Below are 24,730 nucleotides of genomic sequence, written 5' to 3' on the forward strand. Positions count from 1 at the left end.
TGCAAGAATTTTTTTAGAATACCGCAGGTAATAGGGAATCAGTATGAATTATCCCGATTCCCTATCACGTCAGCACCTACCCAACATGGGTGGAAGTCCCGATCGTCTCCAGGTAAGTATTTACTAACCTTCCCCCCTAACCCTCCTTAGGGGTGCCTAACCCTAACCTTCCCCACAGTGCCTAATCCTAATCCGCCCTCTGAGTGCCTAAACCTACCCCCCCCCCCTTCCCCGCCGCCTAAACCTAAGTCCCCCCGAGGAAGTGCCTAACCCTAAGTCCCCCCAGGGGTGCCTAACCCTAACCCTCCCTCCCCCTAGCCTAACCCTAACCTCCCGGGGCGGTGCCTAACCCTAAGTCCCCCCCGGGAGCCCTAAACCTAACCCTCCCCCCCCCGCAGCTGTCCGCAGCGTCGTCCGGCATCACTTCGATCGGGATGCTGGGTGCCGGTCTCCCGGCGTCGGTAAAATGACAGGCGTCTAGATTTAGACGCCTGTCATTTAACCCTCGCTGGGATAAAGCAGTCAGGAAGCCGGCTGTCAGGATTACGTCCGCCGGCTTCCTGACTGCATACCGGTAAAAGGAGCGCACATACCCATAGTAATTCAAGATTGGCCGCGAGGTGTGCACTCAAGTGAATATGCCCCTTTGAAGTTAATTGATAGCTTTGGGCAACTTCTCCACTCCATCTTTCTCCCAGGCTTGGTACATCTCCCCATTACTGAGAGCTCGCTATAAGGAATGTGAGGTGAGCTGTCCTGAATATTGTGCAGGCAAATCATTGTTACAGATTGCCTACAGCTGCCCTAGATGAAAAGGATTGATGTGAAGATTTGTGTATAACAGCTCCAAAACCATTTAGCACCAGCAAGGCGGCAATAATAGTCTGAGAGGTCTTCATACCACATAATTATGGTGCCAGCTGTCCCATATTTACCAGGAACAGTGCAAGTTATAATGCTTTGTTCCTGAGTTGGACAATGTGTATGCAGAAGTATTTCAGCGATAAACGCTCCTGAAGGCGTAACAATATATTGTGTCCTGCACATTCTATATCATTCCCATCGCCCTGATCCCATGTAAGGGATGAAAGAAACATAACTCACTGAGCCAGGAATTACTCAGGGCCTAATTCAAAAATGGCCGCTAATGTGATTGCAGCTGCGTTTTCTCATGAAACGCAGCTGCGAAAATATGCTAATAGTTCCAAAGCTTACCTGATCATAGGGACGCCCACCGCCGCCTTCTCATCTGCGTACGACATCGCTTACCTGCGTAAATATCAGTGACATCGATGCGCATCGAGCGTCCATCTTGCCCTCGCGCCAGGTCTGACCAACTGCAAAGACTGCAGCTCTCCTAACATGCCGAGGGCTCTCATGCTGCATAGGAGATCGCAATGGCTAATTTTTGCACGCCCATGTAACAGCGTTTAAACGCTATGACACGCCTGCGTTTTTCCACCCACCCATTACCCCCCCCCAAATGCTGGCTACCTGTCACTCACTTTGCGAATGGGCTCTCTGTGCGTGCAGAATCGCAAGACAATCTCAGCACGTGCGCAGTGTATCTTACACGCATGACAATCGCTCGTTCTGAGTAATAAATTATCATTGCGTTCGTGTCTGAATCAGGCCCTCAGTGTGTACGGGTGTGCCGTTCCAACATCCGCTACGTCGAATATGACAGTTTACCGGATCCGAGTCACCTGTCGGGGAAAATCGGGCAGTGTGCACCCAGCATTACTCTTTTATCCCTGGAATTATCCATGCTGCACAATGGCATCACTCGTTATCCGTGTATGAGATGAATGCTATTGTTTTATGTTACAGGCCATATAAGGTGAAAGTTCTGTCAACATGACATGACGTAGATGCTTTGGCCCAATGAGACTGCACAGTGCCCCCAGAACCTCCCGGTTCTCAGCTTTTAAATATATGGAAGCTGTAAACATAAACTTTAATTGGTCGAACACACCGGAAATTCCGGTCCTGGAATCTCCCGAGGGCACATTCCCTTTTATCAGATGTCAGGTGGAGATCAAAGAGGGGGTGAGACACCGAGGGGGCGAGACATGACAACACTGACTTGCTAGTACAATGTAAAGCACAGAGGTTTGGCAGCTGCAAATGACTTGGTGCTGCCAGGTGCTTGTCAGAAGCTAATTAATCTCCCCTACGAAAGGATGCAGGGCATTAAATAGTTAACTATGTGATCCATAGTAATTCGTTTCATGTTAGGCTTTAAAGGTAATATATAAGCAGTTCCTGCTCAAACTGCATCTGTTGAATTCATAAGAATACAGCCTTCCATTCACTGGGAACGATCTAGGAATGGCAATCCACAGGTGAACCACTGATGGTACATGAGGCCTGCTTCAGAGATGCTCGTAAGCGGCAGTATGGTCGTTTCGAGCGATGTTCGCACTTCTGCGCATGCGTACGGTTTATAATACGCATGCGCGAACCAGTCAGTGCGGCCGAAAAACGTTTGTTCGCTAGATAGCGAGTGCCTGCTACTTTGAGTGACAGGATGAGGCGTATGTGGGTGGTAACAGGGGAAGGTGCTTGAAAACGGGGAGTGGAATTAAGAACGCAGGCGTGCTTAAAGGTCAAAACGGGCGTTTTATGGGTGTGCATAATTAATACAGCAGCGTCATTGACCACGTCACCTGGTTGTTTTTTAGTCAAAACTGCTCGCAATATAGTGGTAGGAAAAACCAACCACAAGAATAGCGAGCAGTTCATACGCTGATCGATGTACTCGATTAATCTAATAAATAGCGGACATGACGTATGATGCGAGCGGCCAGGGGGCGTATTTTTCAAATAAACGTCCGCAAGTTTTGTTCGCTCGTTCAGACATGGAGGCGTGAACAGACCGCAAAGAGCGAACGGTTCATTTGAATAGCCACCCCCTTTTTCTGAACGAGCGAGCGCTAATTGCATCTGGCTCTGAATCAGGCCCATGGTTTCAACCATCAGGAAGAAACTATCAATGGTTGAACCATGGATGGACCCTGATTGGGCATACAGCGACATCGGTCCACCGCTATTTACCATCGATGGTTACTAATCTTCAATGGTCAATAGGCATCTCTAGAACTATGGGCTTGATTCAGAGTTGTAACGCAAACCCGATGGTATGTACAACTCCGATGTTTGAAGATCTGCGCATGCACAGGCCACTCGCAGTGCCCGGATGCCATAGCTTGATTGTGAGGTTGTGGGCGTTTTGGGGTAAGGGAGGCTTCAGGCAGCATCTCAGAAAGCAGGCGGGTCTGCCCCCATTTTCTGGGCGTGCTGAAGGCAGTGGCTGCGTTCTTATTCGCAGCTTCACTGGCCTCAGCTGCGTGAAAACACCGGCCATCCTGAGTAACCTGAAGATGATCGATGGTCACGCAGAGTGATCCGATACTACGGACTATGGGCCTGATTCCAATGTGGAGACAAATGTCATCGCAGCTTCAATTTCTCATGGGTCGAAGTTGTGAAAATATGCCAATGAGCCACTCGCCGTCCAGTGCTTACAGACGCCCACTGAAAGTATTTAACATCACGCACATAGCGCTCATGCATTAAACTGAAAACATCGGAAACATGGAATGCAGATCGGACGGCCATCAGCCTTCTGAGTAAGTCTAAGCTGCCACAGGCACAGTGGGTCTCCAGACACGCAGAGGGCTCTCCTGCTCCGAGCAAGGGCACAGTGGCTAATTTATGGATGCCTAGAAGGAATCAGTATGATTTCCCGGCGGCCGCATGGCCGGGAGTCCGAATCCCGGCAACAGCAGCCCGACAAAACAGCAGAGCCCGGCAGCGGAAGCCCGACAGCGCTGGAAATCCTGATCGTCCTAAGGTATCTACTAATCTAACCTAACCCCCCTAACCCTAACCCTCCTTAGGGGTGCCTAACTCTAACCTCCCCCCTGTGCCTAACCCTAATCCCCACTTCCCCGCTGCCTAAACCTAACCTCCCCGGGGGGAGGTTAGGGTTAGGCACCCCCCCGGGGGAGCCTAACCCTCCCTCCCCCTAGCCTAACCCTCCTGAGGGGGTGCCTAACCCTAAGTCACCCCCGGGAGCCCTAAACCTAACCCTCCCCCCCTGCGGCTGTCTACTGGTCTCCCGGCGTCGGAAAAATGTCAGGCGTCTAGATTTAGACGCCTGTCATTTAACGGTCGCCGGGATAATGCAGTCGGGAAACCGGCTGTCGGACTTACGTCAGTCGGCTTCCCGATTGCATCCTGCCTAGAAAACAGTATTTAAATGGTCCCAAACGCCTGCGTTTTACTAACCTCCACAGTTACCTCCTCCCCCAAAGGCTGACTACCCGTCACTCTGTGAACGTGAAAGCAATTCAGACGCTGCATGTGCCTTACACACATGTGCAATGGCTAATTATCACTCAAACTGCTTAAATATTGTCATTGCGTCCACATCTGAATCAGGCCCTATTTACACAAGGCGCCTCCTGCAGCATCTCCATATTACATGCATTACCGTATTACCTGCATTACCGTAATACCTGTAATTACCGTATTACCTGCATTACCATATTACCTGCATTTCCATATTACCTGCATTACCATATTACCTGTAATTATCGTATTACCTGCATTATCGTATTACCTGCATTACCGTATTACCTGCATTACCGTATTACCTGTAATTACCGTATTACCTGCATTACCATATTACCTGCATTACCATATTATCTGTAATTATCGTATTACCTGCATTACCATATTACCTGTAATTACCGTATTACCTGCATTACCATATTATCGTATTACCTGCATTACCATATTTTAGCATCCAAAGACGCAGCTTTTTAGCGTCCAATGCTGTATCAAACTCTATCTACATCAGTGAACCACAAAGCATTTAGGTAATAATGACCCAGTGCAAGGTATGTTGCAGTATATTCTATTCTGTGGTTACCTTAATCCATACTTGCCAACTCTCCCTCATTGTCAGGCAGACTCCCTGAAATAGCAGCAATCTCCCTGTCTCCCTGAAGAGTCTAGCAATCTCCCTCATTTCACCTTACCCCCATTATGACACTGTTATATAAAAGAAAAAAAAAAGAGATATATACATTCAAATGGGAGCGTTGGTATAATTTCCCTGCATTGGTTATAACAAGGCACAATGGCCCTCATTCAGAGCCGTACGCTCTGAGCAGAGCGCACGCTCTGAATGAGGGCCGGGCTCCATTTTCATGGAGCGTCCTCCTGGACGCTCGTATAGCTGTGGGTCACCACCCACAGGCTATACGAGCGTGCATTGTGATGGCCGCGATGGTCGAGACCATCGCGACCATCGAAATTGCGAGTCGGAGCCTGCGGTTGAGGTTTTCAACCGCAAGCTCCGGAGTGATTTTGGCTCTATCAGAGCCAAAATCACTCCCACTGACATCACTAGTGATGTCAGTGGGCCGGCTTCTGACGGGAGGCGTTCCCGTGGGAACGCCCCCGTCAGGGAGGCACGCCCCCAGCACGCCCACCAAAGGGGGCGTGCTGTCAATCAACATTGACAGCACGCCCCCTTTGATCGGACACAACGAGCGAAGGACTTTCCTTCGCTCGTCACGTCTGGCGCATGCGCACGATGGAGCTCCCTCCGTCGTGCGCATGCTCAGTCCATAACATCGACCCACTTGCGAGCGGACAGCCGCTCGCGAGTGGGTCTGAATCAGGCCCAATGATCCCTATGGTTACATGTATTTTCTGAGAAGTATCAGTGTGTTTTCATCAACAAGTAGATCTTACTAACTGCTTTGTGGCTCATTTACATATGGATGTAAGTCAATTTTATGACACACCTCTCAGATGTAGTAGTACACGCCCTTTTTACCGCCGCGCTCATAGGTGCTGCTTTCACAATCTCCCTGAAATGCTTTTTCAAAAGTAGGCAAGTATGCCTTCCAGAATGATGAATCGCGTCCACGTACATTGCAAATTTTGTCTTGCACCCCATAGATGTGTTACCGTACTGGCCGATACATGCACAGCCCGGCGTCCCCAGCAAATGCGCCCCCCCCAATGCTCCTTGCCAGAAGGGATAGCAGAATGCTGTAATATGTATAAATGCCGGGACTCCGCACTTTATGGGGTGTGGAATATGACATTGCTGTTACTAATAAACCAAATCTATATTTTAGGACTCAGCAAAATAAAAAAAGTCCTGTTGCAAAAAATTCTACCAAACCTAATACTGAATCACAGCAATAATCTAGAGGCGCTGACAGCGCTCATTAAACTAGTTCACAAACCTCTCCCTGATTCTAGACAACCCAGAACGGAGTCCTGGGAGCCAGGTAGAATTAATAGACCGATTTGCTTATTTTACTTTCATGGAGTAAATGTCTGAGGACCGGTGATGCGTATATCTGTGCACCCTTGTGTATTTCCCAGGGCTGTGGAGAGTTCCAGAGGGTAAAAGGGACATAACATGCCGGATAATAGTGTGACCTTTATAGAAACAGTTATGGCAGGTTGCCTGATCCTGTCCTGACCTGGCTAGGGTCAGGGTCAGGGCAGGGTGTGGCCTAATTTCAGGACCATTGAAAGGTACTGTGATATTTTGCTTATAAACACAATAAAATCCCTTTTATTGTGATATGCTGATATGACACAGTCACACCGTGGTAAAATAGAGCCTTTATTTATCTGGTTATAGGGGCTAAACAGATCCCCACTGCACTAGAAAACTACAGTAGCATGCATTTCTTTTCTCAGTTCATGATAAAAAAAATGAGGTACAGGGTGTCTATTTAATAAGCTGTGTTAGGAGATAAAGTGAACAGTGATAAGGTACCAGCCAATCAGCTCCTAACTTTAGAATGTAAGCTCTCACGAGCAGGGACCTCTATCCTCATGTGCTCCTCTTTACATTATCTTCTACTCCTTACTCCCCATAAGGGCACCTAACACATGACTGCCAACTCCCTGCTGCTTACTGTGAGTGCTTTAATCGCTGTTGCAGCAATGTATATAAATCGTGTCCTTGTCCTGCACTGTATTGTACTGTAAGTTACTTGTTTCTTGTTCACTTACTAGTTCTATGTACTATGTAAGGCGCTGCGGAACACTTGTGGAACCATATAAATAAAGGATAATAATAATAACTGCCATTTTTCAAACACAGTCTGTGACATGGCAGTTAGGAGCTGATTGGCTGGTGCCTTATCACCATTCACTTTATCTCCTAACACAGCTTAGTAAATAGACCCCCAAGTGTATTAAGCTGACCCGTATTCCTGCGCATAGTGACATCCCGCATGGCGGCTTAGCACACCGTTTCAGGATTCTTGGCGGAATATAGAGTGTAAGCTCCACTGGGGCAGGGACAGATGTTATTGGCCAAATATTCTCTGTAAAGCGCTGCGGAATATGTGTGCACTATATAAATAACTGGTAATAAATAAAATGAATACTGCTTTAAAAAAAAAAGAAATTTAAAAAAATGTGTGAATGCTATATACAGTTATTTCTAATGGAAATTTGGTAGATTTCATAGAATTTAGAAGACAAGTTGTTTATTTCAAAGGATGGCTAAATATTAAAAAAATAATAATTAATTATATAAAAGATCTATTACTAAAATTCACAGATATATAGTTAACAGCTCAAGAAAGTTTCAAACCTGATCAACCTCATTCCTATTTATTAACGAACGTGTAAGGGCCCTTTACACATGCGGAAAAACACTAATGTTTGCATGTTTTACGTAACTGGCCTATTTACCAATAGTGGTCACTGGTTATTCCTCAACCTCCGTTTGATTGTGGGAACTGACGCCATCTTCAGATGGCGTTAAGTTCTAGAACCCCAAAACCGAAATGAAAAAGAGCGAAACACAAAACAAGGCACTTTCTGTCCAGGGTGATGTGTCTCTGTTGAAAGGAGTGAGGGTGAGACTGCAGCACACATGCTTTGCAACACCGCAGATATTGTTTTTTTTCTTTTGGTACGCCTCCTTCCCTTAAGCCACGCCCTTTGCCATTACCCAGGCTCTCTACAGCCCTGCCCAGGCCACCCACTTCATTCGGGAAGTGGGCAGCACATGGCAGACGGGACAACTCTGTTGGTAGTCCGGGAGAGCCGTCTGAAATTAGGTACTCTCTCGCACATTTAGGGAGAGTTGGTAAATAATTTTTAGAATATGAGGAGTGAGATCACAAATCTTAGGGATAATTATAGAGTGTGAGTTTGGTTTCCAGATGGGCAAAATCTTATTGGGTCTGTGAGAGGAGACATGGAAATTATCCACTGCTGACAGAACCACACAACAGCTGCCACACTAGACTAGAAGTTATTTAAAAGCATTAACTTCCCAAATAATTACAACTGAGTCACTGACGTAACTTCTTCTGCAATAGAAAGATACATGTCCTTAGGCATCGTATGTCATTTTAAGCTATAATTTATGAAACGTCTTGTCCTTTTAAGCTAAAAACCAGCGGATCAAATGATTCTACAGGGCAGAGATTTCTAGAAAGATGCAACAATTCTATTTCTGATATCGTAGTACAGTAAGTGTCACAGTAATAGGTTGCTATTCCTTTTAGATTGCGTTTAGATCTTGCTTTGCTTTTTATGGCATTAATGTAAGACAAGAGCAGAACGCTGGCACATGTCCTTTCTCTTTGCGTAGAAGAAGGATAAAACCATGTCTGATCATTCTTCGGGTATCATGTTATTTCATAACGCCACGCTGGTATTATCCTGTGTTTCACGGGCGTTAAAGTGGTGCTTTGTCGCTACCGGCAGATTTGTCTGACATCTATCTTACATTAGGGTTCTCTTATAAAGCGAAAAATATAAAACCACAGCAGGTCATGATGTCCCCGGTAAAAAAACATTTATCTCCGGGCTGATAGGAGGAGACAGGCAGATTTTGGGCGCTGTCACAGAATAAGCGCCTAGTTATGCCCAATAGTACAGGAGGATTTAAAATGCCCTTAGAGGACCCGGAGAACCTGTCTCATCCGATAATTTTAATGGGGTGGATTTTGCACCTTCCCTGAGCTTTTTTAGGAGCACTTTGCCCAATGTAGGACCAACCCCAGACTCTCCTCATTCCCATGGTTAGTTGAAGCCATAAATGAAGTGGCACTGACCTGTATTGTAGGAGATAAATGGGAATATCTGTATAAAATAAGTATTGAATCCAGGTGGGAATTTGAAGTTACGATCACACTTTTGCACACCTAGGAGCACTGCTAGTTTGCGGGACATGTTTCCAGAGTTGGTGGCCTGTCTAAATTGTGCTGGGATGACCATCTGGAGGTTCTGATGCAGAATTGAGGCCTAGAACTGCGGGCATCCAGGACGCCTCGTAAATGAGGCCCAATGAGTTAGTGCTTAAACCAAACACACAAACAAACAAAACACAGGCAGGGGGCAAAAAGGGCTGCTGGGGCACTTCTAGGCCTGTAACAATAGCTGACGTACCGCATCATCCTACCAATGACACATATCTTAAAACAGACAGTCGTAATTAATGCTTACAGTTATTGTGGTTTTACAAACCCAGAACCAGACACCATAATAACACCCCCCAGTGTAGAAGCTCAGATGGCATTGACGGTGCCTAATTACAATTATCCATGTCTGGGTTAGGTTGGTATTACCCAGGTTCTGGATGGTACTCTTCACGTAACAGCAGACGCAACTCACGACACTGCTGGCGACACTCACTAATCTGCCATTGGTGTCGTTTAGTGACTTTATCCAGCGCTAAGTAATACAGATTCAGCCCAAAAAAATCATTCACACCAAACCCAAGTGGAGATGAGCGAAGCACAAAAGAGGGCTCTGACGCTTTCTGCCCAGGATAATGTGTCTCTGTTGAAAGAAGTGAGGGCGAGACTGCAGGATGCCTGTGCTTGTGAGTGTCTCCCAAACAAAGAATAATAGGAGATAACCAGTTTACCGACACTATGCTGAAGACCAGTCGCAGCTGTCCGCCTTACCTGAGACCGGAGCCTCCTGGAACTGCGGAACATCCTCACACGCTGGATGTCTCCTGATGACTGTTCCTGTAACTCTTTCCTGGTCTTCAGTTCCGTTCACCTGAAACCAGACCCCACCCCTACACACAACACAGAACCTCCCCAGGGGGAAAGTCAGCCAGCCCTACCTGGGAAAGAGAAGACAGGCACTCCTAGCCTGGGAAGAGAGAGAGAGACACCACCCCCGGAAGCAGCTTTCATATTACAGAACATAGATCTCATTAACTCTTCAGTGTCTGGTCTGGGGGATTTAAATGAACAAAAAAAAAAAATGTCAGAGGCCACTTGTTTCCGAGCTTCCAAAGTGATAAAAAGGAACAAAACATTTATTATAAAAACATGTATGTCTTGTTTATACAGCATTCACCGAAGACTTGTAGATACATTTTATCATTAGAGATGTGCGGGTTTAGATTTCGGAAATCCAAACACATCCAAATTTAGGGGTTCCGAGTAGAACTGGGTCAAGGTTCGGATTCACTTTTGTGACCCAGTTTGAACCGAGACCCAGTTTGGATCTTTTGCTGGTTCGGAACTCGGATTTAAAAACTGAACTCGGGTTTTGAATTCAGAAATTTGTAGCTGTTTTTAATGATTTTATCGATTTTTATCTGAATCCAAAATTAAAACACTTGAGGGTGGTTTTGCAAATCCAAAGCACGAAGATGAATCCAGATCCAAAACCAAAACCCGGGGGTGCGCACACATCTCTAATTATCATATAACACAGTCAACAAACCTAGGGACCTATTAAATATCAAGCATGAGAGCAATCATTTATTACTGCCATACAGTGGCATCTCTCCCCACCATGACACCTGGTGTGGGGAGGGATGCCATGCGCGCGGTGCAGCCGTACGCTGTCAAAAGGGGGTGTGGCCTCATGGACAGGGGGCGCGGTCTCGTGGGCAGGGACGTGGCCACGCGGCCCGAAACCCGGCCCGTGGTTATCATCAATGGGGTGGTGGGGGGTGCCAGAGGTGTCACTGAGGGGGGCCAGCACCTTGGTGTCACCCTTCGGCGGGTGACATGCGGGAGTGGCCAGCACCCCCCTTGTGCAGCCACTGCTGCCATATTCCTGTCAATATAATGTTACAGAGGCTGCTGAGAGGTCCTGGCCTGGTGGGTACGGTTTAACCGAGCCTCAGGGGATATGCCGTGCCAGACACAGCTAGCCCCTAGTTGGACTTTCAGATCAGATCTACTTAGTACAAATAAATAAATCAATTTAAAAAGTAGATTATGCCGGTTGCGATGGCTCTCTATAAATGATGGATAATAATAAAGCTGCGGGCTTCAGAGATGGATGCTATGCCGTTATTTGTGCAGTTGGGTGATGTTTTCTATACTGTGCACGCACCTGAGTCGCACAGCGCATATGTCCACATGGTTTACCGATGGCGATTGTAGTGAGGATTTGGAAACCAAGTGATTGACAGTCAGTGTGTCTTTATGGGAGGCAATGGGGAGTGGCTAGTCAAACGCAGGTGTGATGCGAGTAGGTTGTGGGTGTGTCACAGCCAGCCCCTGCGTCTTTGGATGCAGTTTTCACTAGCGCACTCAGGGGGGGTTTGTGAGTACCCAGAACCCCCTGACAGACTGGAGCAGGCACCATCTTCATAACCCCTCCCCCTCATGATTCACAGGTCAATCGGGAGGAGGCGGAGCCAATATGATTTGATTCCATTAGAATTGCGTCATTTGGCTCTGCCCCCTCCCGATTGACCCACAAATTGCGGCATTTTATCACTAGTGGGAGGGGCCTAATGACATGGTGCCAGCCTGCCAGCTCCCATCGTTATCAGATCTACAACCTGCAGCTGCTGCAAGGTAAGTGTGTGCATAATGTATGTGTGTAAGGTATGTGTGGCGTATGTATTTGTGTCATAGTTACCGACCTTCTAGACATAAAATTCGAGAGCTGCCACAGAGGGCTGGTTCAGGGGGTGGGGACGGACTGGTGACAATTAGCCCCCACCCCTTTCCTGACCTAGGAGGAGGGGGCAGGACTAAATTACGCATATTGCGTTGTTTAGCCCCGCCCCCTTCTCGCGGACCCGCAAGTTCCTTATTAAATCTCCCCATCCTGCCCGCTTCACTAGGAAGTGGGTAGGATACTGGAGCTGCCTACACTTCTGGGGCTGTGGGGGGTTACCCGAAAAATCGGGAGCCTCCTCCGACTTCCGGGAGTGTAGGCAAGTATGATGTATGTATATATATATATATATATATATATATATATATATATATGTATTGTGTGTATGTATATATATATATATATATATATATATATAATATATATATATATAATATATATATATATATATACATACACACATCTATATACAGTATATATACTGTATATACACAGTATATATGTGTGTATTTGGAAAAAAAAAAACCCTGGTTTTACTGGTCCCCGGCGCCTCAGTTCTGGTGGACATTCCAAGCAGCCACAGGCTTTCTCAGAAGTTTGATGTGCGGCTGATCCTGCTTCTTTGTAAGCAAGCGGCGGATTAGAGACGCAGGTAGTGGGCGCCTCTGTACAAAATACAGCAGCTGCAGCATTGGCACAATTTCTCAGTACAAAGACGGCATTTGCGCCCACGACTGAATCAGGCCCTGCGTCATCTCTTCTACTGGCCCATAATGATGAATGCATTTTCTGAAGCCATGGCCCATGGGCCTGATACAGAGACAGATGCAAACGGAATCGGTATGAAATACCGCCGGCCACATGGCCAGCGGTTCGATTCCCGGCAGCGGCAGCCTGACAGATGAACAGATCCCGGCAGCGGCAGCCCGACAGCACTGGAAATCCCGATCGTCCTCAGGGAAGTAATAACTAACCTAACCTAAATCCCCTAACCCTCCTTAGGGGTGCCTAACCCTAACCTCCCCGCAAAGTGCCTGACCCTAACCCCCCCCTTCCCCTCTGCCTAAACCTAAGTCCCCCGGACGGTGCCTAACCCTGTCCCCCCCAGGGGTGCCTAACCCTAACCCTCCCTCTCCCTAGTCTAACCCCAACCTCCCGAGGGGGTGCCTAGCCCTAAGTACTTAAGTCCCCCCCGGGGGTGCCTAACCCTAACCCTCCCTCTCCCTAGCCTAACCCTAACCCTCCCGGGGGGCGTGCCTAACCCTAAGTCCCCCCCCACGTGCGCTAAACCGGGCACGCAGATGAGAAGGCAGCTGTGGGCGTCTTAATGCTCAGGTGATCTTTGCAGACATTTGCATATTTTCTCAACTACGTTGCATATAAATGCGCAGTTGCGATCACATTTAGCGTCCGTCTCTGAATCAGGCCCCATATTTGCTGGAGCTAAATAGCCGATGTGACACTATTCGCATTTTGAAGCTTTGGGGTCTGATACAGAGTTTCACGCAAGTCTGCAGGCGGCTCTCGCGGGTTTTAGCAACTGCGCATGCATCAGGGCCGACAGACGCAACACTGAGTAATTACGGGTGACGCAGAGTCATACAAATCGCAGCTCCTTCGGTTACTGGGTGGCAACTGGGAATTGCGGGCTAGTCAGAGGTGGATCGTACGGGGGGAGCCGGCTGATAGGGCTGGTGCAAGTCCACACTGAGGGCCTAATTCAGACCCGCTCGCGAGCGCTGAGCGCTGTCGAAGCTGGATAATTGGCTGAGACAAGACCAGCTTAAAATTAGGTCGTAACGACGCCATCTTGCGACTGCCCGCAAGACGCCATCTTGTAAATCAGACCGCAAAACGCCATTTTGCGAATGGCCGCCCAGCGCCATTTTAGCTAAACTCATACTTAAGTACATATGGAGCTGTTACTATTAGCATCATGCGATTGCATCTTACACCATTTCTCATACACGCATAAATACGCACAATTGCGCTGTTAACTAGTCGCATATTAGCGAATGCATAAGATCCTGTATGAAAACGCTGTTTGTTAGCTTCATGCGCACGCATCTGCCCCAAGTTAACTAGCATCTTTATATCAAACCCCAAATACTTACACAGTACATATTCACATAAAAGGTCTCATAAGCTTTAAAGTATAAGATTCAAGTTTGTTCATTTATTATAATTGCTGTGAAATAAAGGTTATTTGGTAGCTAAGGTTTAATACATGATAAGTAAGTCATGTTTGATATTATACTGATCTGCACTCTTTCAACAACATTCTGGTATCGTCAGTGTGAAGATCGCAACATGCATTCTCAACTTATGGACCGCAGAGACTTAAAGCACCGAAATGTACATTATATGACCAACTGTTAGGATGTGCATGAGGCAGGAAACCAGAGACAACCAGTTGTTAGAGGCTGGACTGTGTCTATTTGAATCAACCTGTTAAATGCTCTGCAACAGATGCATCCTCCTTGGGAACCAATGGTATCAGCGACAAGCCTCTCTATAGTGTTGTCTGTTTCTGTGAGAGTATAAACGTGTGTGTTGTGACCCCAGTCTGAGTCTTCTTGCTGAATGCTGATTGACGGGGGTTTCTTGCTGATGCCTACATCTGGTCCAGAAGCGCTGCGTATGTATAACTGTACTTGGGTCTGTATAATTCTTTGCGCTAAATTGTACTTAGATCATAGCGTGTAACTGACTGTACTTTTACTTGAAATATCACTTTGTGCTTTGGAACCATAGGTTCAAGGTCTGGAGTCTTTATTTACTATATGACTGCGTACGCAAAATAGCGTAATCCTTAGAGGTTTATAGGCAGGATATTAGAAGGTATAGGCAGGATATTAGAATGTATAGAGGTTCTAATTCAATATCCTTAGCGCTCGCAGGCGGGTCGATGTTGGCCCAGTGCGCATGCCCACGAGGGAGCCGGCTCCGTCGTGCGCATGCGCGAGACCCAGATAGCGACGGGCAAACCGTCACTATGGGTCTCGCTACAAAGGGGGCGTGCTGTCGATGGTGAGTGACAGCACGCCCCCTTTGGTGGGCGTGCCAGGGGCGTGGCTGCCCAGACGGAGGGAACGCCTACCGTCTGGGGCCAGCCCCACTGACATCACAAGTGATGTCAGTGGGAGTGCTTTCGGCTCTGATAGAGCCGAAAGCACACCAGGGCTTGCGGCAACAAGACCCTACCACAAGGGTCTCATCGCAAGACCGATGGTCGTGATGGTCTTGACCATCACCACCATCTTTTTGGCCGCTCGCTATAGCTGTGGGTGGTCACCCACAGCTACACGAGCGGGAAGGAGGCCGCTCTAAAAACTAAGAGGGACGGCCCTGATTCAGAGCGAGCGCTCTGTCTGAGCGTCCGGCTCTGAATCAGGGCCTGAGAGCAATGACTGCTTCTTGCACAAGCGGATGGAAAGGACGTGGTCTGGCCGCATAGATGTTACCAACTCAGGAACACAAGGGAATATCCGCATTTATTTGTCTGCACGCAGTTTAGCCGCAGATGCAGTCGCACTTCGGGCCGCACTGAATCAGGACGTTTGTGTATGTTAAGCCAAACCCACTTGCACAGACTCGCTTTCTAGTCTAAGCTGCAATTTTCAGTGCTATGTAAATAGTTTAGCATCATGTAACATGACTTCATGACATGCCTGATCACATATGCTGCCAGCAAGCCAGCAAGCCCAGCATCACTCACCACTCTGTAATCTGGTATAAAGGATGGAAATTATCATTTGAGTTATGTTATTAAAGATGTTTTCCCACCTTCAAATGATTTTAATATTCTGCATTTTCCATGCTCCATTCCCACCATATGTTACATACATGGGTCATGGGGCTCTAATCCACAGAGCTGTTGAGTCGCCACCGTCCTCTGTTTTTGTGTCTTACATACAATGCAGCTTTGCCCCAAAGAGGGGCAGAATCTCATTATCATGAGCACGATTGCAGCTCTACCTCCGTGCCACAGCCGCAGCCATTGTAAATATGGGGCAAAGCGTTGAAGCGTCCTAGACCCCATTGCTTTTTCTTCTTGTTTCTGTGCTTTTCAGACATGTCTTTCTATGAGCAGACAGAATTTTGTACGTTTAACTTTGATGCCCTAGGATTCAACAGCTTTTCTGGGCTCTCAGCACTGAATTCAAATGTATCTAAAGAGCAACTTTATCTTGTAACTCTGGGAAGGAAAAATAAGAAACACTGGGCCTAACTCAGACCCGTTCGCTAGGACGCGTTCGCTCGTAGCTGCCGATGGTTCGCATTGTCCAGTGCGAGAGATCGGGAAGCGTTCGCTCGCTGCGCATAGACTGCCCAGTAGAGTGATTGACAGAAGAAGCCCTTTGTGGGTGGTGACAGGGGCTGGCCACTAAAAACGGGGCAGTGGAGATGCGAACGCAGGCGTGTCTAAGCACCTCAACGCCATTTCAGAGGTGTGCATATTTAAGAGTCAGCATCATAGTACACGTCACCTGGCTGGATTTTACACTGAAGTGCTTGCAGTGCTTGCGGTAGGGTATGGTCAAGCACAAGTGCTGCCATCGCATCCGATGGTACCCGATGTTACCGATGGTTGCATACATTTCCTGAAGATGACGTGCGCAAGTGGGCGTCTTAAGACTGGCTGGTTGGCGTCTGCATACACAAAGCGATCGCACACCAAGACATGGTGGGCGTGCTAATGGCTTGCCGTACGATTGCCTGCCTTGCTGAATTTGCATACGCATCGAGCGAGCGGGTCTGCATCAGGTCCACTGTCTGATGATACAATATATGGCTGAAAAGCACAGCAGCCATACCTTACCTCTTCAAATTGGGACAGACTGTGAAAGGGGACGTGACCACATCACCATGGGGTGATGATGGTCGCTTCATCGTGGAGACATGGCCACACCCACAGGAGCGTGCATAGCACTTCAGAAGTGCTAAGTGCTCCTTTTCCCTCTCCCCTGCCCCTAAAAACACAGATTTATTGCCAAAGGTCCCGCTATCAGGATGGTGGGACATGTGTAATTCTACATACACACACTGCAGCCATAAAAACGCTCTTATACACTTACTAAAACAGCAATTTCCAACCCATATACTCTATAACAGGGTTGGGATGAGGGTGTTGGTGCAATAAGGTCTGCCACTGAAGGAGCTGCAGCCTATTGCCAGGGAAACACTGGGAGTTGTCACTTACAAAGAGTTACACCAGATATTGCATTGCTGCTTGTACTGTGGACTCCAGTTGGTGTCAGGAGCTCTTTACACAAGCCGCACTATTATCCATTAGAGAGCAGAGTGTGTGTAGCATTTGGTAACCAGGGCCAGTTCTAGACATTGCGGAGCTCAGGGCGAGAGGTCCCAGTGGCGCCCCCCCCCACAAAAAAAAAAATTTAGATGGCGTTTCTCTGCGCACGCGCTTCCAGAAAGGTGGCGTATCCTTGCGGAACACCCCCAATTCATCACACTGTGGGTCATGCCCAGCACTTACGAAGGTGCTGGGCTTCCCCCAAGCTCTCCCCTCGTGGCGAATAATTGCCATGTTCAGTAATGCTCCTTACACAGTAATGCCCTGTATAACACATTATGCCACACGCAGTAATGCCCTAAATAACACATTATGCCACATGCAGTAATGCCCTTTATAACACATTACGCCACACGCAGTAATGCCCTTTATAACACATTATGCCACATGCAGTAATGCCCTTTATAACACATTGTGCCACACGCAGTAATGGCCTTTATAACACATTATGCCACATGCAGTAATGCCCTGTATAATACATTATGCCATACGCAGTAATGCCCTGTATATACATTATGCCACACACAGTAATGCCCTGTATAATACATTGTGCCACACACAGTAATTCCCTTTAAAGTATATTATCCTCAATTCAAGTTACGCCACACAGTGGTGCCCATTTTACACAATGCATAAATTAATGCCCCTGATACACAAGGCCGACAGTAGTAGTGCCCCTAACACAATGCCCACGGTAGTAGTGCTCCTTATACAATGCCCACAGCAGTGGTGCCCAGGGCCTAGGGGTGTTCGACCAGTGCGGTCGCACAAGGGCGCCACCCCTAGAGGGCGGCACCCTTCCCCAGCATCCCGATTTCAGCGGGACAGTACTGTCCCGCTGCACCATCCACGGCCCGAAGTGGCCCGCGGGTGGTCTAATTGGGAGGTAGTGGACCCCCACCGCCGCAGCTGTGCGGGGGTGCCGGACCCCCGGAGTGTGAATGGATGCCCCCCAGAGGGCTGGGGGAAGCCCAGCCAGTGACGGATTGCTGGGCTTTACCCCCAGCCTGACGTTATTTGGAGGCGTGCCTTGCGGGCACGCCTCCAAATAACGTCACATAGGGGGTGTGGCCTATGGTAATTAGGCCACGCCCCAAATTCGGTCGCACGCGGCAAAGCGAAAGCGCCATGTGATGGGCCAGCACAGGGTGCTCTGACCCCTGGAGCCGGCCCTGGTGGTGCCCCTTACACAATGGCCCAACTCAGGAGTGAGCTCCGTCTTTCGGCTGCCGCTGCAGGGAGGGAACCGAGTGCCCGCTGATAACAAATATGAGCGGGTGCCCGGCAAATGAAGCCTCCCTGCGGCGGCCAGTGGGGGGGAACCGGCGCGTTTTTTTTTTTTTCTGGGAGATTTTTTCCTCTTTCTCCTGGGGACTCAGTGGCGCCCTCTAGGGGCCGGCGCTCCGGGCGACTGCCCTGTTAGCCCACCCCTAGAACCGCCACTGTTGGTAACTAAAGCTCCCACCACCACAGAACATTAGCAAACACTGATTACTAGAACATACTCTAAAGGGGCCTATCCATTAGCAGATCTTTCTGAAAGACAAAAGACAAAAGATTTATCTATTGAAAATTCCTGGGGCTGCTGAGACAGATATCTGTCATGTACATGACAGATTTTTGCAAACGATGAACGATATTGCATGACATCATTCTGGGAGTGCATTTTTTTTATGTTTCTATTCATTTTCACTAAAAAAAATCGTTAGTCGTTTACCGCGACAGATATTTCTAATATCTGTCAGCGATAAACGATAATTGACCAACATGTTGGAGAGGCAAAAGACCAAATTTGTCGGCTGCGGGAGTGCGCATTTTTATCGTTTTAGCCTATCCATTAGCAGATAAATTGAATGACTGAAAAATAAATCGTTCATCGTTCAAATTTATCTACTAATGGATAGGCCCCTTAATAGTCCTTATACCTACACTAACCACCAGACTTTATACTCAATACTCTAGCCACCAGAATGGCCTCTGCTCAATACTCTAGCCACCAGAATGGTCTGCTCAATACACTGGCCTCCAGAATGGTCCCTACTCAATACACTATCCTCCAGAATGGTCCCTGCTCAATACACTAGCCTCCAGAATGGTCCCTGCTCAATACACTAATCTCGAGACTCATAGGCAAACGCAGGGGGGGTTTCCGTCTGCCTGGAAACACCCCCTCCCCAGCACATACCATGGCCATAATAGAAATAGTAATATAATAGAATGTTATTAGTGCTGCATGTTCTTCTCAGTACAGATTGAGTCTCCCATATCCAAAATGCTTGGGACCAGGGGTATTTTGGATATCGAAATATTCCGTATTTTGGATAATTGCATACCATATTGAAATGTTTTAATAATAGGGCCCAAATCTAAACACAGAATGCTTTTATGATTTATATACACCTTATACACACAGCCTGAAGATAATTTTATACAATATTTTCAATAATTTTGTGGCTCAAACAAAGTTTGTGTACATACATGAAATTAATTTATGTGTTATATACACCTTATACACACAGCCTGAAGGTCATTTTATACTTTATTTTTAATAATTTTGTGCCTTAAACAAAGTTTGTGTACATTGAACCATCAAAAATCAAAGTTTTCAATATCTCATTAATGCCCAAAAAATTCTGTATTTTGGAATATACCGTATTTTGGAATATTTGGATATGGGAGACTCAACCTGTATCATAAATGAAATGATTAGCACCAACTGTGGATCTTTTAAAATATGTCAGCCAGTAATAAATATACCTGTGCACCAACTAAGAGATGTGGAAAACATGCACTGTTAGGGGTGCACTGCAAAAAACCATCAATAGGGTTAATAATTAACACTGTATAATAATACACTATCTAGTACATAAGGAGACCGATATGTACATATATGTCCAGGGCAGTGCTAAGTTCTTCTGCTGCTCCCTCAGACTCCCGGACTGGCTCCAATGCTCAGGAATGGAGCCCACATCTGAAAAAAAAACATTCTGCTCAGACAGGATGGAACTACTGCCGCATCTAATGGCTCACTGCGATCACTGGTCCTGTATATGCTGGAATTATGACACACAATTTACTTTGTATGTAACATATTAAAGCTGGACAAGTGCTAATTATGCCCTCTTCATGGACTGGCCACACTCACTCTAAAATCAAGCATTTGGAAACCCCCCTCTAGAAATCCTGCGTTTGCCACTGAGACTGGCACCTACTCAATACACTAGCCTCCAGACTGGCACCTACTCAATACATTAGCCACCAGACTGGCACCTACTCAATACACTAGCCTCCAGACTGGCACCTACTCAATACATTAGCCACCAGACTTTCACCTACTCAATACACTAGCCTCCAGACTGGCACCTACTCAATACATTAGCCACCAGACTGGCACCTACTCAATACACTAGCCACCAGACTGTGCTCTGCTAAATACACTCACAAAACGATCTGTATCTGTCCAAAACCTGGACTGTAATGGCAGAGTTTGGGAACCTCTGCTCTAAATGGAGGTACTTGACCATGCAATGCTTTCTATTAGGCCAAACTTGTTTGTATGTCCCAAGGGTTCCCAAACTTGGTCCTCAAGGCACCCTAACAGTCTAGGTTTTAAGGATATCCATGCTTGTGTAAAGATGGCACAATCCAACTGAGGAACTAATAAGTCACCTGTGCTTAAGCATGGATATCCTGAAAACTTGGACTGTTAAGCTGCCTTGAGGACCAAGTTTGGGAACCACTGGTATTACCTACACATTTGTCTACTCCAGAATTCAGCGATCACGTCTGTATGAACTAACTGGAGCTCATTTCTTGAATTCATGTCAATGACATGTTTTAGTCAGGGCTATGTTCAGCAGCAGACAAATATCTCCAGGATAAAATGGGTTTTAGTGGGTGTTCAGACTCAGGAATACAATACTTCTTTTATATCCGACAATAAAGCAGCAATCTCATTATACACCCACTTTAGTCTCTGCTTTTAAAAAAAAATCAGGAAAATTGGCAGAATGATGGTGATGAATGCAAGCCTTTGTCAGCATTCACTAATACTTCTGCACCGTTTACTACAATAATAAAATAAATGTCTACTCAAACATCAATGGGACTTAAAGGGAAATACACTTCTTTTATAAGTAAGGATTTTTTTTTTCTGACATAAATGTTTAGTTAAAAATAAAGTTTATTTTAGGGGTGTTGAGAAGGATTAGGGATAATGTAATGTTGATTGACTTTTTGGGGTGTGAATTTTTAGAAGTGAGTTTTAGAAGAGATGTTGCCCATAGCAACCAATCAGATTCTACTTAACAGTTAACTAGCACCTTCTAGAAGATAATAGCTAGAATCTGATTGGTTGCTGTGGGCAACATCTCTTCTAAAAACTCTCACTTTAGTAAATTTACCCCTTTGTCTTTTTAAAGCAGCAATCACTTTACTAATGAAGTTATTGGATAAGCCATGTGAGGTTGGTGTCACACAACCTGGAAATACGTATATATCACAGCTATCAGGGTTTGTTTAATAGGTTGCGATCTGCAGCCATTGCGGGAACTCCCGTATTTTGAAAGCGGCAATCATTTTAAAGGCAAAACCAAGCTGGTTTTGCCTTCAAAATTATTGTTGCTTTAAACATACAGGAAGATTTGCAGGAGTTCCCACAGCAGCTGAAGATCGCACTCAGGGTCCAATGCATTCACAAGTTGTGATCCGTAATGAAATAGCGATTATGCGCGCAGTTCCACTGCGAAGGTATGCTAATCCATTGCAATCGCTATGCCACCACAGCACTACATAAGGACGCCCACTTTACCTTACACACATCCGTAATGTTTAGCAAGACTGCGAAAACATTGGTACAATCGAGTACCATCGCAGCCTCACGCACACTTGCACAAGCTCTGACATTACTCAGGAATTGCTAACTACAGCGACGCTATGAGACCTCAGGCTGCGTATAGCATCGCAGTGGCTAATTTATGCACGCTCCTGCAACAGTGTTCAAACGCACTGGCACGCCTGCATTTCCTCGCCCCACGTCCCCGCCACCACCCCCAAACGGTACTTCCTGTCAATCACTCTGCCATGGGTCTGCGTAGTCACTGCGATCGCAATCCCAATCGCAGTGGCCAATTTGTGCATGCGCAGAATGCAACAATCAGCCGATTGCGTGCGTATTAGTAACTGCGTTCCAAGTTGAATCAGGCCCTTTATTACACAAACTCCATCAAGTTACTCTTTATAATCATTTTCACTTAATGGTGCATACACACGGTCAGATTTTTCCTTCAGATATGAACGATAACGATTTCAAAATCGTTCAGTCGTTCATATCTGAAGGAAAATCGATGCGCGTTCCCGATGGTCAGATAACGATTTCTGACATCTGATGTGTTTGCAGTCAGACTTGAACGATTCCATTCATTTTAGTGCAGTCAAAAATCGTTCAATCGTTCAAAACTTTGGTAAAATCGTTCAAATCGTTTAATCGTTCAATTGTTCACCGTGTGTATGCTCCATTAGAATCATGAAGCCATCAATTTCCTAGGCTGGAGTTTCCAGAACTCCGCCATTACAGTCCAGGTTTTAAGGATATCCATGCATGAGCACAGGTGACTTAATTAGTACCTCAGTCAATTTGATTTGACCATCTGGGCTCAAGCATGGTTATCCTTAAAACCTGGACTGTAATGTTGGAGTTTGGGAACCTCTGTTCTACGCTGTTAGTCAAGTTATTTTGTTATGGGTAAGATAACATGTTTTCTCAATAGACATCAGTAGGTGGAGCCAGTAGTACATACATGAAGGTGTCAGAGATTTGTTCTCAGTGCAAATAAATTAATATTATTATATTTTACTTATAAGGCACCACAAAGATTCACCATCTCCATACAGGGGGTAGACATAAAACACATATCAGAATTACAGAGCATAAGTACACTATAAGACAGATAACCTTGGCTGAAGTATAATGCATTATAACATCACATGGTACTGGGGCTGGCTGCACGTACGTCTGTGTGCAACTGAGTCCGGATTTGTGTAAAACGAGCTCTGATTATGCTGGGTTCCCGCTTGCAAATCAACTGCTTCAGGGGCCGTGATTAGTTGGATTTGAGGAGAGTAGCCACAGTAGACCTTAGGCAGGGGCGTATCAACAATGGGTCCAGGGGTGGCCCACACCGCACACCCTGCACCCATATTTTGTAATACTTACTGTACCCCTCCGAAGTCTAGTGTCGCAGCCCTGCAGAAAAAAATGGCCGCCACGGCCATTTTCCCCACGTTTTGCGCATGCCGCAGCGCCATTTTCCTGGTAACTAGTGCCCAGAATCTACTGCTGTGGTCAGTCCACTGTCGGCCGCAGGGGAGAGAGGAGGGGGCCCCGGAAATGGCTCCCCTCCTCTCTTAATACGCCCTTGACCCTAGGCTACTGCAAAAGTCGATGGTGCGACCTATGTGTCGAAGTTGGAAGGTTTACAAACTCCATTGCAATTAGGCCACACCCCCTGCAGTACCCGGCCCCGGACAGACCTGCATCCACAAACATGTAGTAATGAGCAGGGCCATAGCTAGGGTAGTGCAGCCAGTGCCATCGCACAGGGCACCACAGGGCAGGGGGCGCTGTTTGGGCCTGTCAAATTTCTATTTATTATCATTCTTGCTTGTAGCTTCCTCTTATTTCAGCCCCAGCATCTCCTGGCCTCTCCTATCTTTTCCCTGGCCCTTCCCCATGAGGCCAGTCCCCTAGTTACGGCTCTGGTAATGAGGTAGGAGTCCCTCCTCTGGGACAAAGACATTCCTCCCGACATATACCCAGGCAAAATCGGGACAAACAAACAACAACCATGGACTTGCAAGAAACTCCCCACCTCCCTCAAAACCTTTCCTGACGGAGCCTATTCTGATAGTTATTGTAACTTGCATCAATGCAATACCTGTTATTTCAACTTTAAAGGTGAATACACACGTAACGATTTTGTAACCAACGATTTTCTGTCAGTTTCCCTTGAAAATTGAACGATTTTATGAAGTGTAATGAACGATTTTTACAACGATGAACGAAAAAAGTTCCTTCCCTTAATGAAAATCGTTATGTTGGTCAGTCTGAAATGAACTACAAACGGGAGCGCGCTTGAACGATTTTCGTTCATTGTTATAACTCAGGAACTGAACGCTTTTTTGAACGATTGAACGATAACGACGTCGTTATAGTTAAATTGTTTAAAAAATTGTTATATGTGTTGTGTACGCACCTTACCACTCCGGGACAGGATTGCTGAGGTAATAATACTACTACCTTAGTGGTTCTCAAACTTTTTTGAATAACGGCACCCTAGAGTATCAGCATTTTTTTTTCGCGGCACCAATACGACACAAGCTTCTTATTGAAAGAGTCATAAGAAATTATTAAATTAAGTAAATTGTGCTCACCTGTCATCCTTAGGGTCAGTTTTGTGGGGCCGGACAGGGTTGTGCTTCTGTTTACACACACATTTAATGATTGATAGTCACCAGCACTGATTT

General features: G+C 46.5%; 1 protein-coding gene across 1 annotated transcript in view; it reads right to left on the bottom strand.

Annotated features, from left to right (window-relative positions):
- The window catches only part of PRICKLE3 (prickle planar cell polarity protein 3), a 35,908-nt gene extending 25,858 nt beyond the window's left edge, over positions 1-10,050 (bottom strand). Inside the window, exon 1 of the mRNA XM_088453390.1 lies at positions 9,978-10,050. Within this exon, the coding sequence (XP_088309516.1) occupies positions 9,978-10,010 (33 nt within the window). The 5' untranslated portion in view covers positions 10,011-10,050. The remainder of the gene's footprint in view (positions 1-9,977) is intronic.
- Positions 10,051-24,730: the final 14,680 nt, after the last annotated feature.

Source organism: Taudactylus pleione, unplaced genomic scaffold, assembly GCF_031769625.1.
Source record: "Taudactylus pleione unplaced genomic scaffold, aTauple2 ptg000579l, whole genome shotgun sequence".
Taxonomy (NCBI): Eukaryota; Metazoa; Chordata; class Amphibia; order Anura; family Myobatrachidae; genus Taudactylus; species Taudactylus pleione.